Genomic DNA, 18340 nt, shown 5'->3' on the forward strand with positions numbered 1-18340 from the left:
TGAGTTCCAGAACAGCCAGAGATGCACAGTGAAACCCTGCCTCAAGAGAGATGATATATATTTATATAGAGAGAAAGAAAATAAGTGGCGTTATTCTGTTGAACTAGCGGCAGGGCTGCGTTCCGGCTGCTCTGGCTCCCGCATGGCTAGCTTTATCTGAAATAATTACATGGAAACTGTATTCTTTTAAACACTGCCTGGCCCATTTCTATTAATGTGTGTAGCACCGAGGTGCACTTACCGGGAAGATTCTAGCCTACATCCATCCTGGGTCAGAGCTTCATCGCGTCTGCCCAGAAGAGGGGAGCATGGCATCTGTCTGAGGCGTCTTACCTCACTTTCTCTTCCTCCCAGCACTCTGTTCTGTTTACTCCACCCACCTATGTTCTAACCTATGAGGGCCAAGCAGTTTCTTTATTTTTTAACCAATGACCTTCCTCCATCGTTTTCCCTTTTTCTGTTTAAACAAAAAAAAGGAAGGCTTTAACTTTAACATAGCAAAAAGAAACAAAGGTGGTTAAGCAAGTCCCTCATGACCCAACCTTTTCAGAAGTTTTCTGTATGAGAAGACCCAAAACTCTAGATACCACGGACTATGTATCAAGCTCTAGACCCACTGTTCTCAGGACCAAGCACTAGTTAGGATTGAAAGCAATAGCCCTGTCCTCTTCTCCAGCATCGTGGTTCAAGGTCTTGAATTTTCTGCTTGCTATTTGGAGCCCCTCCTCTTATTCTTTTGTCTCTTGGGTTGATGTTGTCTGCTAGAAAAGAGGGCATCTCAAGAAACCTCAAATTGATCCTATAGTTGGTGGGAAGTGTCTAGAGACTATAAAATTCCACATACTTTCTAAGTAAGGTCTGCAGTTTCTGATAAAGGCCTTGAGGAGAGTGACTGCTAAAAACGAGCACATGCAGGTAGAGGCTCAGCAGGGCCTGGGGTCAAGACTTCTTGACTGGTTTGCCTGAGATTTCTGGCACATCAAACTGAGCTCAGCAGCTCTATTTTTCAGAAATAAAGTCAGTCCAAGCTTCTAAGGCAAAGGTAGGATTCACATATCCTACACATAGCTCACTGTATGCAAACTCTGTCCTCACAAATCCTGGGTACAGCCGAGGGTCAGGTCACAGCTTCCCTGAAACCCTGCTCACGAGACATAAAGGATCATTGTGAGCAAGGCGGGCAAAGAACAGTGGCCAAGGGAGCCGTGGCATGAGCTGTCTGAACACACCATCTGGCAAAGGTTGGGAGAAGTGAAGGGACTGCTGGAGTCCAGGATGGAGTCCAGGATGGGGGGTAGCAGTGGATGGACCAGAACTTCACCTGTCTTGCTTTCAGCCCCTCAGCACCTGGTTCTGACCTGGTGCATCGATTAGTCAATGCTGATGGTGAGTAGTACCAGCAACCTTTTGGGGGGTGGTACCCAGCGTTAGCTTTCCTATCTTAAGTGCCCCTTGCCTCCTCTCCACACCTGCTGTCTGCTGGGAAGAGTTAGCACGGAGAACCATGAGACTGTGAACGGATATTTTTAGCAAAGTCGGAGGATGGCAGAAAGCAGAGAAGGCTCATTTCCCGACACCAGGAATGTACCCTCAGATCCATGTAAATGGGCCTCAAATCACATAAGTGGATGATTAGTTGTACCTTATAAGACATTATTCGTATCTACCCATGGAAGAAAGAGATAGAGCTTGTCAAATCTGCATGAATAGGAGTCTTGGAAAGGAAAGAATTAATTTCCCCCATTAACACAGGACATTACCTTCAGACACACAGAGTCCTTCATAATTGTCAAACTCTCTCTCTCTCCTCCCAGTCACCAAACAGCTAAAGCAGCGACAGAGAGAGCCACCTTGTCCTTGCAGTGGCATCTCTATTCTTGGACCTGCATCATCAAGACTCTTTACCCAATGAAGCAACGTGGGTCCTTTCTCCAGTGCAGCTGCCAGGCTAGTGCTCTTTGCTGGGGAGGGGGGGGGAGAGGAGAGCCAGAGCTCCTGACCTGGAATTCTGTCCATAAACCTGATCATTGGAGCTCTAGAACTTAAGGAGTTATTTAAGATTCCGGCCATGGACCATATTGCTGAGCTAGGAGAGGTTGTGAAACATTGAAACTGATAGTGACCTTGGAGATCGTTCCATGCAATTTTTACATTTGATAGAAAAAAAATATAATTGAGGCTTGGACGGCTAAAAAATACTTATTCAAATTCAGACAGCACATTAGTAATAAAACTGAGACTGTATCCCAGGCCTTCTAATGTCTGATTCGATGTTGTCGCCAGCATTTCTGTCTACTGACATGGAGTCATAGAAGGTCATGTGACAGATTGGCTTCTAAGACCACTGCGCCGAGAGGACAGATGCCTTTGGGTAGCAGTCAGCTTCATCGCAGCTGAAGTTAGATGCAAGACTAAGACTATCACCTAAAACAACCCCAAGCACAGGAGAGAAGAGCCCTTGACGAGGCAGTTTGTGAGGGGCCCCTCCTGCCCGAGGAGCAGTCTGTGGGTTGAATGCAGATTGAATGCTGCCGGTGCAAGCGCAGAGTGTGTGAACAGCCGCGCTATCTCCCCGGGATGCTTCAGAGCTCCGACCTTTCTGCTCTGCCAAGTGTGCAGAATGTCCCTGGATGTTGACTGCATGCCAATTGGGCTGAGCTACTGGCTCCTTTGCCTGGAAGCTAATATAGGCATTTAAAAAAATATATATATATATATATTAATGAATGTTGTTAATTTACAACATCATCACATGGTTGCGCTGTTGAGAACTTAGAATTTAAAGCAAGAAATGAACGATGAAGTGAATGGTGTCAGGCAGTAGACAGACGCAAACCTCACCTGGTGCTGAAATGTCCTTAGAAGGACACTTCTGCAGTCTGGAAAGGCCCCAGGACAGCTTCATTTAATGCTGGAGCCCTCCTAAACCATTTCAGAAAGGCTCTGCTCTGATGTCTAATCTGCCTCATCTTCAAGGATCCTCTGGATTCTAACTGGGTTTCTGTCATGCGGCATCTCTGGCTGCTATAGACTCCAGGTGAGGTTCATTGCCTCTCTCACCAGAGAAAGGTGTAGCTGATGGCCCTGAGGTTCAGAGAACAATCGCACAGGCTCCTGCTTGACCCAGCAGAGTCATGCATCTGAGGCCCACAGCCCCAAAGCCTCACTGAGTTGAACAGTGAGAGTTCAGCCAGCTTCACTGGCAGCGAAGGCGGGTGAAGTCCAGGGCCTGGCAACACCCTTTTTTAACAGGGTGTGGGTGCTATGTTCGTCTGTTTGGCCATCCAGACCAACAAACGTTTTTTAATATTTACACTGAGAAGAACAGTGTCTTCTGGGTCTATCCCTGGCAAACAGTCTACAAAAATAACAAGGGCAACACGGGCCACTCTAAATTGCTAAACAATGGGGACATGTTCTAAGAAGTGGACAGTTGGGTGCTTCAGGTGGTGTCATTGCTGTGTTAACTTCATAGAGCACATGTACTAGACACAGACATGAAGTGCCATTGAGGGATAAAGTAAGCCGAAGGTTTAAGAGGCTGATGTTGGTGAACACAGCTGGGTACTTAATAGCAATAAAGAACTGAAAATCAGGGGTATGTGCTCCAAATTTACAACAGAAGTTTAGTCTGGTAAACAGCACAAATTGGCAACCACTATCTATCACTATGAAATATTGTATAGAGTATGTAATTGTGTGTATTACGCTTTAATTCCACTGTCATTATTATATAAACAAAACGTCACATCACACACATGAAAAATGCCTTGTATTGTCACTAGGACACTGAAATCTTTCCACTGTAGCCATATGGGATAACCATTGTGAAAAGGGGCCCTTGTTGGCATTAGGTGGGTTAAGATTAAGTTAAACTGTGGGGAGAAAGAATCAGAGCACGTAGAAGGAAGAAAGAAACCAAAAGGCATAGCACCCACACATTTCTCTGCTATAATGAATCATTGAAAATGTTGTATACTGCCTGACCCTGCTGATTCTGACTCTGAGCTCTGCCATGGGTCAAGAAGCCACTTCAACTAAGTGAGCGCCATTCAACAATTCTGGTGTTTTATAGCCACAGGCCTCATTGTGGTACAAAACATTCAGTTCTTCCAAAATAACATTTTCTTGAAGAAACTAGGCCTTGGTGAGAGGCACTGCCTACTTAAACTTTAACAGGATCAAGCCCCTCCTTCTTAGAATGTGTGCAGATGAAATACAGTGTCTCTTCAATGCCTTGGTGGATTTTTTTTCTCCCTGTTGTTTGCTGCTATTTTTACTATTCAGAATTATGTGCACTTTCTATGTTGTATAGACATAACTACTGGTTCAGGGTGTAATTAATAGTAATAATAATAAAAAAAACTATAAAATAAATAACAGCTTTCAAATATTCTTAAACACATTGTCAATAACTTAGTTATTTAAGTTCCACTATTTTAGAGTGATTATTTTTTCTTTCCATCTGTACACTGTTTGAGTCTGAACTGTTGTTTATGTGGTTTTGACTAGATTATTGGCTAAAATGTAAATGTTATTTACTTTTCTTTTTCTAGGCAGAGCCTTGCTGTGTGACCCTGGCTGGACGCAAACTCTATGTAGATCATGCTAGCCTCAGACTTGTGCCTGTCATGTTTCATCCTGCCTCTTCCTCCAAATGGCTTGTGTGTCACCATGCCCAACTCAATAGCAGCATTGTTATTAGCCCAAGTATACCATAGTGCTTAGTACATTGCTCTCTCTTTCTCTCTCTCCCTCCTCTATCTCCTTTCTCCCATACATCATTTTAAAGAAACGTGCTACATCCTCACAGGCACACTGGTTGTGTCTGTGTCACTCAGTGAGGATGACACTCAACAGGGCCGTAACATCATCTATGTCATAAAATGCTGCACCCTAAATACATAAGCACACTTTGCTCATTCTGTATAATGTTGCTTGTATGTACGCTTTCAGGGCAGACCGATTCGGTCTTAGATAACAATAGATATGCTCTTTTCTGGTTGTGTTCTCAGCATTCCTATTTGTCTGTAGTTCTTTGTGTAGGGTTGTGGCCTCCTGGATTTTAGTCTGTCCGTGTATGAACACCTATTGTTCCTGTCCATGTTCAGCTCATGTTTAAGCAGACTCTACTTATATTTTTAGGGTAACACACATACACACACACACACATACACACACATACTTGTGTGTGTGTGTATGTGTGTGTGTGTAGCAACAATTAATAAAAAAAGAGCTCATGAATTTGCAAGAGATCAAAGCTGACTGTATAAAAAGGTTTAGAAGGCAAGAAAGAGAATAGGGAAATCACATAATTATCTTATAATCTCAATAAATAAATAATTTTATAAGGGTTGTATCCTAGTTCTTCCGGCGTATACTGAGCCATGGAAAGAGAAAATAACTCAGCTCTGTTCCTGGGCATCTTCACTGTGCTTGGAGAGAAGCCACGCTCTCTGCTAGAATATCTGGGATACTCTAGCTGCTGGAGACGGACAGACAGCTGTGGATACTTTCAGCCCCACCCTGACTGTCAGTGCCTTGTACCACAACCTGGGCTCTGCCTGCAATAGAACTGGTGTCAAATTCATGACATTGTTTTCTACAGTCACCAACAGTGGACAAATTTGAACGCACTAAGATGTGCACAGACCTTTGGTTCCAAGACCATGACTGACATCTCAGAAGAGGAATTGGTCATGAGCAAGGCAAGCGCTTGGAAAGCAAAGGCACTGAGTTTCATCTATTACCCTGGATTCTCATCCCTGTTTACTCCTTAGAGTGCCTTGGGAACTTTAAGAAGGAGCCTATGCCTGGGAACAACTTAAAACAACCTACGTGTATACTTAGGCACTAGAGGCCACCTCCAAGTTGCTCCTTGGATATAATCTAGGCACTTACTTCTGCATCTGCCATGAATCCCCAGATGCCCCTTTCTACATGCCAGACAGAACCTTTACTTCCTCTAGGATGAATTGCTTGACTCATTTTCTTTTCCTGTGGTCCTGTTTTCCCGACCAAAACATGGGAACAGGGTTTCAGGGAGGCACTGACGAGCAGCTGCCACGTCCTTATTGACATGCTCCTCCCTGTGCTGGAACTCAGCTACCTTTCACAAGCACATTGACCTTGTCATCAACCAGCTTGCTGTCAACCTCAGAGAAGGCAGCCAGCCAACACATCATTCTGGATGGGGCAGACGCTGGCAGCTACGGCCCAAGAAAGGTCTTCCAAGCCTAAGATAAAGCACTTTTGCCACTGGCAGCAAGTGAATCCGTTGACCCAGGGCCTGGGTCTCCCAATCATGTTAGCACAATTCAGTTGCTTGTATTAATTGAGAGAGAGGGAAATAGTGGGTTTGTTGCACTTTTTATTAACTCTAGTGCAGAGAAGGGAACAGCCAATCTGGGAGCCTGGAGCAGGCAAGGAAGTCCTGCAGTCCACACTCCTCTAGCTGTTAAGGAGGAGCCTGGGCTTGCTTATCGCCAGTAGCCTTCTAAGGGAAGGAAAGGGGTCGGAAAGACTAGTGGTGTGGAGAAGACTATGGTGGAGGGGAGGCGAATCACAGAAAGGGTTGCAGACTCCATCCCTCGACCCGAATGCATGCTGTATGTTCAGTTCACAGCAGATGCCAGGAGCTAGTCAAAGCAGTGGAACATGTCATTTCTGTTCAGGTGTAGGTGGTTTACACAATAGACAGCACTGTAACAAAGGAAGAACGAACAGGTCAAACCCCAGGTCACCTGAGGTGATCTGAATCTCCAATGCTGTGGCCTGAACTCAGTCCAAACTCACTCCTCTTACCAATGTTTTTGAACTTCAGGAGAAGGGAGCTCCGAGGTTAAGAGCAATGGCTGCTAGTTCAGAGGTCCTGGGTTCTCTTCCTAGTACCCCACCTGTCGCTCCAGCTTCAGGGGATCTGACACTCTCTTCTGACCCCCAAGGGCACTGCATGCAAGTGGTTCACAGATATGCATGCAGGCAAAATAGTCTATAACTAAATCTTTTAAGAAAAATTTATAAAGAAGGGATCTTCTGTTTTAGGAAATGTGGCTAAAGGGGTTCTGGGAAATCTCTAGGAAGGAGATCAAATTCATAGAAGGCAACATTTCTTCTTTTCGCACTCTGTCTTAGCCATGAGAAACAGGTGACTAAGCACGTGTTAACTGCTAAGATAGCATTGTTTTAGGCAAGGAGATGCACATGTGTGAACAGAAATAAGGATCACCTGCCTGGTGGTGGTAGCACATGCCTTTAATCCCAGCACTCGGAGGCAGAAGCAGGCAGATCTCTGAGTTTGAGATCTAGTCTGGTCTACAGAGTGAGTTCCAGAACAACCAGGGATACCTAGAAAAAAAACCTGTCTTGAAAATGAAGAGGGAAGGGGCAAACGGAAAGAAGGAGGGAGGAAGGAAGAAAGGAAGGAAAGCTTACCCGTCCGTGTGTGCTTTCTTCTTTCCTGACTTACCTGTATGTCCTTGGTCCTTGTAAGTCTGAACTTTTAGTCACTCTAGTGCTCAGGCTCAGTTTTATGCCAGCACCTGGGTACCAAGTCATGTGCCCCCACTGTGCCTAGGGTATCTTCAGCCCACCAAGAGAAAGTTAAGAACCTGGGTCAGACTTGGATTCCCAGTTCAGCTCTAGTCCAACCTGAAAGACAGAAAGCTGATTTCTTTTTTGTTTTATACTTTATTGTTTTTAATTGTGCTAAATATTTTCCCCACTCCCCCTTTTTTTCCCTCTCCCCTTCCATCCCCCCCTCACACTTCCAATTTACTCAGGAGATCTTGTCTTTTTCTTCTTCCTAGGCATATCTATCTATTTCTCTCTTAGGATCTTCTTGGTTGTCTAGGTTCTCTGTGGTTGTGGACTGTAGTCTAGTTATTCTTTGTTTTATGTCTAAAGGTTACTTATTAGTTCATACTTATTATATTTGTTTCTCTAGGTCTGGGTTATCTCACTTAGCATTTTTTTCCTAGTTCCATCTATTTGCCTGCAAATTTCAAGACATCATTATTTTTTACCACTGAGTAGCACTCCATTGTGTAAATGTACCACATTTTCTTTATCCATTCTTTAGTTGAGAGGTATCTAGGTTGTTCACCGGTCTAGCTATTACAAATAATGTGACTATTAACATAGTTGAGCAACTCTTCTTGTGGTATGATCGAGCATATTATGGGTATATTCCTAAGAGTAGTATTGCTGGGTCTTGAGGTAGATTGATTACTAATTTTCTGAGAAATCTCCATACTGATTTCCAAAGAGACTGTATAAGTTTGCACTCCCATTGGGAATAGGGGAGTGTTCTCCTTACTCCACATCCTCTCCAGCATAAGTTGTCTTCAGTGTTTTTTAACTTGGCCATTGTGACAGGTGTAAGATAGAATCTCAGAGTTGTTTTGATTTGCATTTCTCTGATGGCTAAGGATGTTGAGCATTTCCTTATGTGTCTATCAGCCATTTGAGATTCCTCTATTGAGAGTTTTCTGTTTAGGGCTATACCCCGTTTATTTTGTTCAATTAGAACCAGAAGGAAAGCTGTTTTCTAGTCAACTGTTTTCTCATTTGTGTGTGTGTGCATGCGTGTTCACAAGTGTGCATGCACATGTGTTTGTGTGTGTGTGTTCACACGCAGACGTGCATTGTGTGATGTTTTGTTGGCACAAATACGGCAGAGGAGAAAGATGGAATGGGTAGGATTTGGGCACACTAGACTACATAAATGTCTGATGGTCTCTGCTACACTGCATTCACCTCACAGCAAGAAACCGTGGGATGTGTTCTTCCTGAGGTTTTATCTTGTTCCAGAAAGTCCACTGCAGGAGTTCCAAGCGTGAGACACGTCAGCTAGTGCACAGTGCCTCATAAACACAGTATATTCTCGATGCAAAGGAGCAAAGCAACCATTTGTTTTTGATAGCTTGAATTGATCCCTGGCTTCAGTAAAAACACAAAAGCCTATTGGCCCAGGTAGAACAAAAAGCCTCGCTGTACAGTGATAGGCCAAAAGTCTGCACACAATCAATGTGTGTATGATCTCAACCTCACAAATTCAGTACACCTGGGGATCATCAGTAAGCGCTCCTCTCACTGGACACCATGGACACTCCTCATGTGAGCAACAGGATTTTCTGTGCAGTCCATCATCTCCCACAGCTGCTCTCTGTCTTGCCTCTTATTCCCCCCCCCCCCGCCTCTTCTTCCTGAACACTCTGCACCCATGCCTTTCCCTTTCCGCCATGTCTCCATATCCCAGGTCCCCTCTGTGATTACCTCCTGCCACTGGCTTCTGCGAGGCTCTCACCCTCTGGGCATGTTCCTCGGTGTCACCTCCTGACAGGGCTCATGGCAAAGCTGTGACAGGTGCTGGTGTTTAACTTCACAGAACGGCTTCGGTAATAGAGCCGCAGCTGTAAATAGCATGTGTAAAAGGGTGGCAGGGCTGGGGACTTAATCATTTCCATAGGAGAGCTGGGCTGGACTTGCCTCGAGAAGAAGATGGTGTCTTTGATGATGTGAACAATCTGGTCGAGAGAAAGAGAGAAAAAAGGACACGTTCTAAATCTGTCCCCAGGGATTTTCAGAGAGAGGAGAATAACATTCTGTCCAGAACAATAATCTCCAAAACATGGCAGGCTGAAGTCTTTGACCTCTCTTCCTTCCAACTGTGCCCTGAGGCGTCTGCTGGAGAAGCAGAAGGAACGCTGGGCTGGAAGACAGATGGCCTCATGCAGCCGGTTGGGGCTCAGGCTAGAAGGGAGCAGAAGTGGGTCAGGGGGCCTCTGGGTGTCTCCTCAGACTTCCTGTCTGATCTAGTCACCCCCTACTACTTACATTACTTCCAGCTGTGAGATATCTTCCTGCCCTCCTATCCCTTCTGTGAGAGATCTGGAAATCGCAAAGAACTGAAATACCAAGCTAAAGATAGAACGAAGTAAAAATCTGCTCGAAGTTTGGGGCTCGTGAAATTATTCTTGGTTTCTATATTGCTGGTGCCACATTGCTCCCACCAACTGCTCACATGAACACAGTGTCCCACACAGTTCCTGACCATGATAAGCTTGAATTACATGCCTATTGGCAAGTGCAAGGACAGTAAAGGCCGTCAAACATCCTTCTCGCTTAGTTTCTGTCTACGTTTCCATTTTAGAGACAGAAGGGGCCTTGTGAGAAAGTCGTCTGGAGATCTTAATATATGAGAACTTGCGCCTCTATCCACAGAACCATGACTCGCCCACTCTACCCCAAGCACACACCCTGGGTCAAGACAGGTGACCTCTCATGTCTTAGAAGGGCTCATTCATAGCTGTATAGATCTCAGTCTTGTAAGTATAATGAATTGAATGATTGTCTTTGAAATATCGCATTCTTCCAAAGAAACGCCCCCTATTTTAAAAAAATTTAATGGGGGTGCCTGAAGGTGTAAGGCAGATTCATAACGCCTCTGGATTCTCAGCTTGTGAGGGAAGATCATATATAAAGAAAATCTGGGGAACTATCCTAGACTCCTACTCTAATGTCCTTTGTCTGAGAAAATATTATAGTCAGGTAGCCTTTAGTAAAAGAAACCCTTTCAAACAAGTCTTCGCAATCCTGAGGACCCCCGGCATCCTGCGTGTCCCAGCTCTGTCTGTCTTACCTTCCTCATTTGAGCATGTATTTCATCCTCCCACCATCCAATCTGGGCTTCCTCCAAACTCAGCTTCCTGCCTCTTCTCTGAAGTACCAAGTTAGAGGTCTCATAGTCAGCATTAGAAAGCTTCTGTGCTGCAGTGACCTAGGGCTCCTGGCATCTATCAGTCTTTACTGGTTGTGTTTTAAAAATCTCATCCAACATTCAGAGTAGGTAGGGCCATCTAAATCCAACATCCAAAGTAGTTAGGGTCATCTAAATCCCCTTCACTGGACCTCTTCCCATACTTGAGCAAAGAAGCCTTTGTGGAGAGATGCATGCTTTATAACACGTCATGGAGAGTCAATGGGAGTCACAGTTTTAAGGGTTTGGACCTCAGCCTTGGTCTGTCCTCTGAGCTCCTGAGGTGCTTGCACCTTTGGAGATGCAGTGCAGGCAGATCTCACGCAGCGTGAGGAGTTCCTCGGTGTATCTTCCTGACCTGCCTGTTAACAAGGTCATGGTTGTTATCAAGCTAGATTTACATCCCTGTGACAGGTGCCTGAGATGTTCAGAGTATGATGAGAGAAGGGGTTTTCTGTGTCTCATGGGCTGAGGGAACTGAAGGTCATGGTTGGTTGTTTTACTGTGGTCCTTCGGCAAGGCAGTGCATCGTGGAAGAAGCATAATCCAGAGCAATACCACTCCTGGTTGGAAGAGGAAGTAGGGGAGGGTCATGGTCCCCTATTACCTCCAAGGCCACACCTCATCCATCTAAAACCTCCCATTAGTTCCCACCTCTTAAAATCCTTCCTCCCAGATAGGCGATGTTGGCACAGGTCTTCAATCCCAGCACTCAGGAAGCAGAGGCAGGTGAATCTCTGTGAGTTCAAGGCCAGCTTGGTCTACAAGAGCTAGTTCCAGGACAGGCTCCAAAACTGCAGAGAAACACTGTCTTGAAAAACAAAAAAAATGCTACCTTTCAATGGCATCAAGTTTTTCACTAGGACTCTGACACAAGAGCTGTCAGGCAACATTTAAGATCCAAACTACAGCGTAGACACAGTCAGTCACGAGCCTGTGATTATCTAGGCCAGCAGCAGTTCTGAAGGCTGCCTGGTGCTGTCATCACTGGAGGGTGGTCTCAGGCCAGCAACACAGCTCACTTGAGTGCCCGTGAGAAGCTCAGAATCCTGGTACCCTCACTCCAAACACCTGAATGAGAAGATGATTTTTTAAGTCCCCGAGGAATTTATATGCAAATTAAAATCTGGAAAGCACTTCCTCTCTAGTACAAACTTGACAAAATCTGTTTTCTCATTTGATGAGGTGGTATTATCATAAGGACCCCACCATTTTACATGGATCACCCCTTTTTCTTTCTTCCTTTTGTGCTGTTATATATTCTACCCACGAGAACAACATGCTGACAGTGAAAATCTACCCTTGCATTCCAGAGGGTGTTTAGGAATTCCACCACAGTGGCCAGTTTGCCTTGCTCATACAGAGGTCAGTGGCTTCAATGTCACGTGAAACCATCCTCCAGTCTAGACATCAGTGCTCCTAAGCTGACTGGCGTTCTTGAGCCTGACCAGAACCTTTCCTGGGCATCTTCCCAGTGTCTACCCTGAGATGGGGCTTTTTTTTTTATTTTCCTCACAGAAGAAAACACTGGCCCTGCTTGAGGCTCCTGCCAGGGCCATGGTAGGTATCTCTGTATTGTTAAATGCACTGTGGGGTAGTTACATGGTGGCAGGTATTCTGTAGTACATGCTTTTAAAGAAAAATGGGCTCTTACCAAAGATAGCCAAACTTCCCATTCTTCCATATTTATTCATTGCAAAAAAAAATCCAAAGTTATTTATTGCAAAAAAAAAAATCCAAAGTGAGACTGGACACTGAATGTTCATTTGGGTGTGTTTGACTTCATTCTTGTTTTACTCTTTAAAAAATCTCCCAGGGGTCAGTCAACCCAGTTTCAATAGAGGAAATACCATTTATCTTTGTTAAACTCTCAAACTAAGAGAAAACAGAATTCTGTGAATTAAGAAAATAGGAGACGGTGCTTACGTCCCCGGATTGAACCTTGAGGAGTCAGGCCATGATCCAGTCTGACAGCTGCGAGGTAGAGGACTTCCGCCAGCCATGCCACCCTAGCATTCCAGCAAATGGGGTCTTATGCCTTGTTTGGGGGACCCCACATTTGAGATAGAGGACTTCCTCCAGGCATCCTAGCGTTCCAGCAAATGGGGGTCCTATACTTTGTTTGGGAGACCCCACATTTCACTCCATCTTTTTCAACAGTTCTCCAATCTTCTTTTGTGCCTTGAGACCAATTTTCAGAGTAATACCATTGCAGATTGTTACTGGAGTGCTGGGATGCGAGTGTAGAGACCACCATTCCGGACAGTCATATACCTATTGATTAATCTACACACTGGTTCAGATGGATTTGCTAACTGCTAACTCATGCCTGTGAGGTTGCCCTGTGGTTTGCTAACCAATGTGAAATTTCCTCAGAATCACAAGGAATGGAACTATCAGAGGTGCTGAGTTGGGGAAACTCAATTTCCATAGATAAGGGTCCTAGAAAAAAAATGGTCGTCTAAGGCATCATACTTTCTAGAGATGGCTTTAATTTAAGACAGCATCTAGGCCTAATACTATATTCTACCTGGAGAACGGAGTCGGGGAAGGCAGCAAGTGTCAAAAAGCAATTGGATATGGACAGCAGAAGTGGTAGAAGGTCCCTGAAGCCTAGACTCAGAGCAGTTAGGGTGTAAAGTCACTGGAATCCACTCCCCTCCCCCCCCAACACCTCAGTGCTCCTCATAGACACAATACTTCCCTGCCCCACAGCCACGGTGGACACAGATTTGGTTGAGCAAGTATATGCCTCTGTTTCTTGAGCTTTTATATTGTCTGGCTTAAGTCTCAGGAGTACAAAAGATCAGGCAGCAGGTCTGTGAGACAGGAAAACGATTCTGCCTTTTGGCCTTCACACTTCTTGAGTTTTCAGGGGAGTATAGCATTTCAGCAGAACTAGCGAAAGCGAGCTTGCTCCCTTTGCAATGAACAAGATGAGGGGCAAAGGGCAGGGTCCAGGCTGCGGTTGGAGCATGCATTCACAAAATAAAGTGAAGCAATTTTTTCAGGCTTCAAATATTTTGGATATGAAACTGCTAGCTTCCTCAGTGTGTAAGAATTAGTCCTTCAGGATGACCCACAACATCAGATGTGGAATCTTAGGGGTGTTCTAGCCACCTCAGGTTCATTGCTTACTATGTTTATTTGAACAAGTTTGCAAGCACTTTCTACATGTGTACAAAGTAATTCATTCATCAATCCCCTAGTCTACTCCACTGGAGTTTAAATTTTTAAATTTTAAAGTGACAACTAAAATTGTATTTATTTATCATGTACAGCGTAATATTTTTAAAAATATATATACACATTGTGGAATGGCTCAATCGAGCTGGTTATTTATTATCTGTCTCAGGTTGAAAGTGAACCAGCAATTGTGAATTTATTTGTATTAAAATGTGAAATACATTGCATCTAACTTTTACTACAAGGAATTAGTAATTCTTTACTACAAAGAATTAGCTAATATTTTATATACACAGGCATTTCTGTACAATGAAAAAAGTATTATTTAGAAAAATCTAAAATTACTTGCAGGGTTTTATTATATTACTGATCATGACATACCTGTTTAAGCAGTCAAGCTTTATTAATGTACTGGGGAAGTTATAATATACTCTCTTAATTAACTTATAATAATCATTGAAAAAATATTGATAGTCCATTATTATCAAATGCTCTAAAAAAGTTGATGCAATTTACCTGTGTGTATATATATATTCAAGACTCCGTCAGAGACTGTCTTACTTTGTAGCTCCTATCTCTTTGTTGGATTATTCTCAACCCCATTCCCTGGTTTTGCCTCTTCCCTTTACACTCTCAGATTGGGTGAGGTTTCTGTCTCCAGAGTAACCATTCTCCGTTGTTTCCCGCCCCGTCTCACTTTTCCCAGAAGGCCAGGGCTTTGTGAGTGAGGATGAGTACCTGGAAATCTCTGACATCAAACGTGACCAGTCCGGGGAGTACGAGTGCAGCGCCTTGAACGACGTCGCCGCTCCTGATGTGCGGAAAGTAAAAATCACTGTAAACTGTGAGTTGATCTGCTGCAGGGGAGTTCCAGAGGGCAAGGGGCAGGGATGAAAACAACAATCTGGAAGTGACAGTGCCCTTTTCTCAAAGCCCCACACTCAAGGGCCTGCCAACAGGAAGGGCAGTGTTTTTATCAGATTGCTCTGCTCAGCAACACATGTGTTATCATTTAGAGTCTCCTGGGACTCTCAGAGCTCCCAGTGAGTAAGGACGATGACTAATTTAGAATTGAGCTGAAAACCTGGGAATTAAATATAATATCTTTACATTTAAATGTTACATCTTTCCAAAATAAAAATAAGTGGTTGTTACTAAGAGGAGGGTGTCGCCAGTGGACGGGTGTGTCCATATGTCCGGTAAACAGATGTGTCCATATGTCTTCTTCTCTGGAATCACTGGTTTTTTTTCTTGCTTACTTGCTTTTGTTTCCACAGACCCTCCCTATATCTCAAAAGCCAAAAACACTGGTGTTTCAGTTGGTCAGAAGGGCATCTTGAGCTGTGAAGCCTCCGCTGTCCCCATGGCTGAATTCCAGTGGTTCAAAGAAGATACCAGGTACCTTGAAGGAACTGGGGCAACTCTGAAGCAGAGCCGATTGATCATGCATCCTCCAGAAGGAGGGTAATAACTCCAGGGGAAAATAAAGCAAGATAAAAATGTGTTATAACCTCTTTTGTAACCGAGTTTCCTTTTTAGAATCAGAAGTGAGAAGGAAAAAAATTGAAGGAAGCTGGGAAGTCAACAGAATGAATTGACCTTGTTTTAGAATCTTGGATTAGCTTTGGACATGGTTAGCTTCCAGGGAGCTTCCTTTTGAGTATGACTATTCCCTTTTCCATCCAATAAAAGACATGACATTTAAGGCTTGTGTTGATGGGCTGGGTTAGTCAGAAGAAAGGGCATTTTTAATAGGACCTCATTGCGGTAATTCTAGGACTCACACCCTTGTCTTCTTTTAATACCTGCTGCTTCTGCTGGACAGTGAGTCCAGACCAATAGTGCTTTCTTCTGCTGCAGGTTAGCCACTGGCCTGGATGGAGTGAGGATTGAGAACAAAGGCCGCATATCCACTTTGACTTTCTTCAACGTCTCAGAGAAGGATTATGGCAACTATACCTGTGTGGCCACAAATAAACTTGGGAACACCAATGCCAGCATCACACTGTATGGTGAGTGCAGGAAGCCTGAATCTGGAGGGCTTGGCTATGTGAGGGAGCTCTAGGAGCTTGGGAGGGTAATAGGCACAGTCTGCTTGGCCTGTTTTCATCCATATTGTTCAACCCACCACCCTTAGCTGCAAAAATCCTTCTCCCTATCATTCCTCTAGCATGCCACGCAGTCATGTTTCCAAGATAATTTATTCTGGCCAGGTTTTCTCCTTTCCAAAGGAGTAAACCAAATTCTCAATCAACTTTGATTGTGGATTCCGTATGGGACAGAGAACCATAGGAAGGTTCAACAGTAATGTCGTCTGAAGACAAATGAGAAAACAGAACTTGTGGGAACCAACGAGAAACAACTGGGAGATGTGATAATGTCCATACTAAGAATCCATGCTCCTGGGATCACAGTCCTAGTTGTAAACCATGACCATCCTTGTCATCCCGATTCTCATGAGGATCATCGACCATCTTCTCATACAAGGGGATAACCGGGGAACAGAAGCCTGAGTCCTCATTGGGATGCCCTTCTGTTCCTCCAAAAAGCTCAGACCTTTTTCTGGAGGTCTGTTTCTCCTCACGGATGGGGATGCCTGGGGACCACAAATGGCTACTGTGGAAGGCCTCCTCCTTCTTCATTCCATTTCACCATACTGCTGTGCTCATATTCCCATGCAACATCCATCCTGTAGACCAGAGTCAGCTTATGGTGGTATATCATGTGCGTGTATATGTGTTTATTCGCAAAGGTTTGGTGAGAGGGGAGCATCTGATGAACAGAGTGGAGAGAGACCCATTTTTCCATGTGCACTTCAGATGTAACAAGTTTGACATGTACTGAACTTTGTCCACCAACCATCTGAAATGTGTGATCTATGTCTTTTGTTTTCTCTCTGCATTGTGTGTGCATTGTGCTGTGTGTGTCTTAGAAATAAGCCCCTCATCAGCAGTGGCAGGTGGGTACAGCATGCTCCTTCCTTCCTCTGCCTGCCTGAATGCCTATGTTCTTGTATTTTAAGCCTACTTCAAAGATAGGCTTGCCTGCTCCTTTCCCTCGTGTGTTCTCTATAGTAGGTTTCAGAGGGGTGTGGCTTGACCGTCTTGTTAACAAGCATGTAGAATACGATGGCTTTCATGAGAACTTAGGGAATTTGATTATGGAGCTTAGAAGAAGTGAATTCACCCTACTATGCTCTGCCATGCCATGATAAGCATCTAGCAGGCCCCTGCTCATAAGGATGAGCCCCCTGCTTTGTCTGCATAGAGGTACATTGACAGAAACATGGCCCAGAGACCAAGAAGATTATTACGTGACTGTCCCTAGGGACAAGTTCCCCCACCCCATGCATGGTTTTACTTATTTTTCCCTTTTACAAAAACAAAGAAGAATACTGACTTAGTGCTAAAATTCTTACTTTAAAATGGAAGTTCTTGGGCTTACTTTCCATGATGGCAATGTCTTATTTACCAAATATTTCTTGGGTTCTTGGAGTCATGTCAGGGCTGATCAAGGCAAGGTAGTACCTGCAGTTTACAGATTAACAGAAGAAGAACCAAAGAGTTTGGGTAATGCCGAAATATACTGAGGGGAGGGATATGTGTTAGATGAGACCCAGACTCAGACACTTTATGATGTCCCAGAGTATTTACCCAGAGAGGAATCAAATGGGGCAAAGATACTTTTACCCCCACACTCAAACATTTAGGTGTCACTTTAGCTTGTCCTTAGCTCTGCATCCAGAGAAGGCCTGGCAGCTCTACTTGTCCAAGGCATGTCCATCTTGGTCTTATGGAAAATTAGAACATTTTTATTTTCAAGTGTCAGTTGTGGATCCAGTGCTATGAAAGACATACTGTGCCAAACCTTGAAGATCACAAATGCTTGTTTCTTAGTCATAACACTGAATGAAAACATCAGAGAGTATTCCAGACTCTGACCTTCATTCCCTCCATTGGCTAAGGAAGTTTCAGGAGGAGAGAATATGGCTACTGTAAGAACCTGGAAATGATCACTTGAGTATTTGAGTTCTTATCATTTTCTGCTGTCACCAGGGAATGCATTGTGTCATTTAGAAATAGCACTTGTGTCCTCACATAGCCTTTTTCCTGAGGGCCAATCGAAATAAAGAATGGAGAGATAAAATCATGAAGAAGAGGGAGGAGAAGAAAGGCAGCTAGCTGACTCATGTGCCATCTTCTCTTAGAGGACCACTAATGATGCCAGCTAGGGGCGCCACCTTTATGACCTCATTTAACCTAAATACCTTCTTATAGATGTCATAGCCAAACAGGGTCATGCTTATGGCTAGACATTTAACATAATAATTTTAGAGGACATAAGCTACTTCACAGTACAGACATAGATTTGCATCCCAATTCAGCCACATGTCAG

General features: G+C 44.1%; 1 protein-coding gene across 11 annotated transcripts in view; it reads left to right on the top strand.

Annotated features, from left to right (window-relative positions):
* The window catches only part of Opcml (opioid binding protein/cell adhesion molecule like), a 1135312-nt gene that overhangs the window by 1102762 nt on the left and 14210 nt on the right, over positions 1–18340 (top strand). For 5 of the 11 annotated variants that reach the window (XM_026779033.1, XM_026779040.1, XM_026779038.1 and 2 more), the window contains 4 exons: positions 14652–14789; positions 15223–15409; positions 15806–15957; positions 16878–16904. In XM_026779033.1, the coding sequence (XP_026634834.1) occupies positions 14652–14789; positions 15223–15409; positions 15806–15957; positions 16878–16904 (504 nt within the window). The remainder of the gene's footprint in view (positions 1–14651; positions 14790–15222; positions 15410–15805; positions 15958–16877; positions 16905–18340) is intronic. The other 6 variants (XM_026779035.1, XM_026779032.1, XM_026779036.1 and 3 more) reach the window with 6 other exon arrangements.

This window comes from Microtus ochrogaster, chromosome 5 (genome assembly GCF_000317375.1).
Source record: "Microtus ochrogaster isolate Prairie Vole_2 chromosome 5, MicOch1.0, whole genome shotgun sequence".
NCBI lineage: Eukaryota > Metazoa > Chordata > Mammalia > Rodentia > Cricetidae > Microtus > Microtus ochrogaster.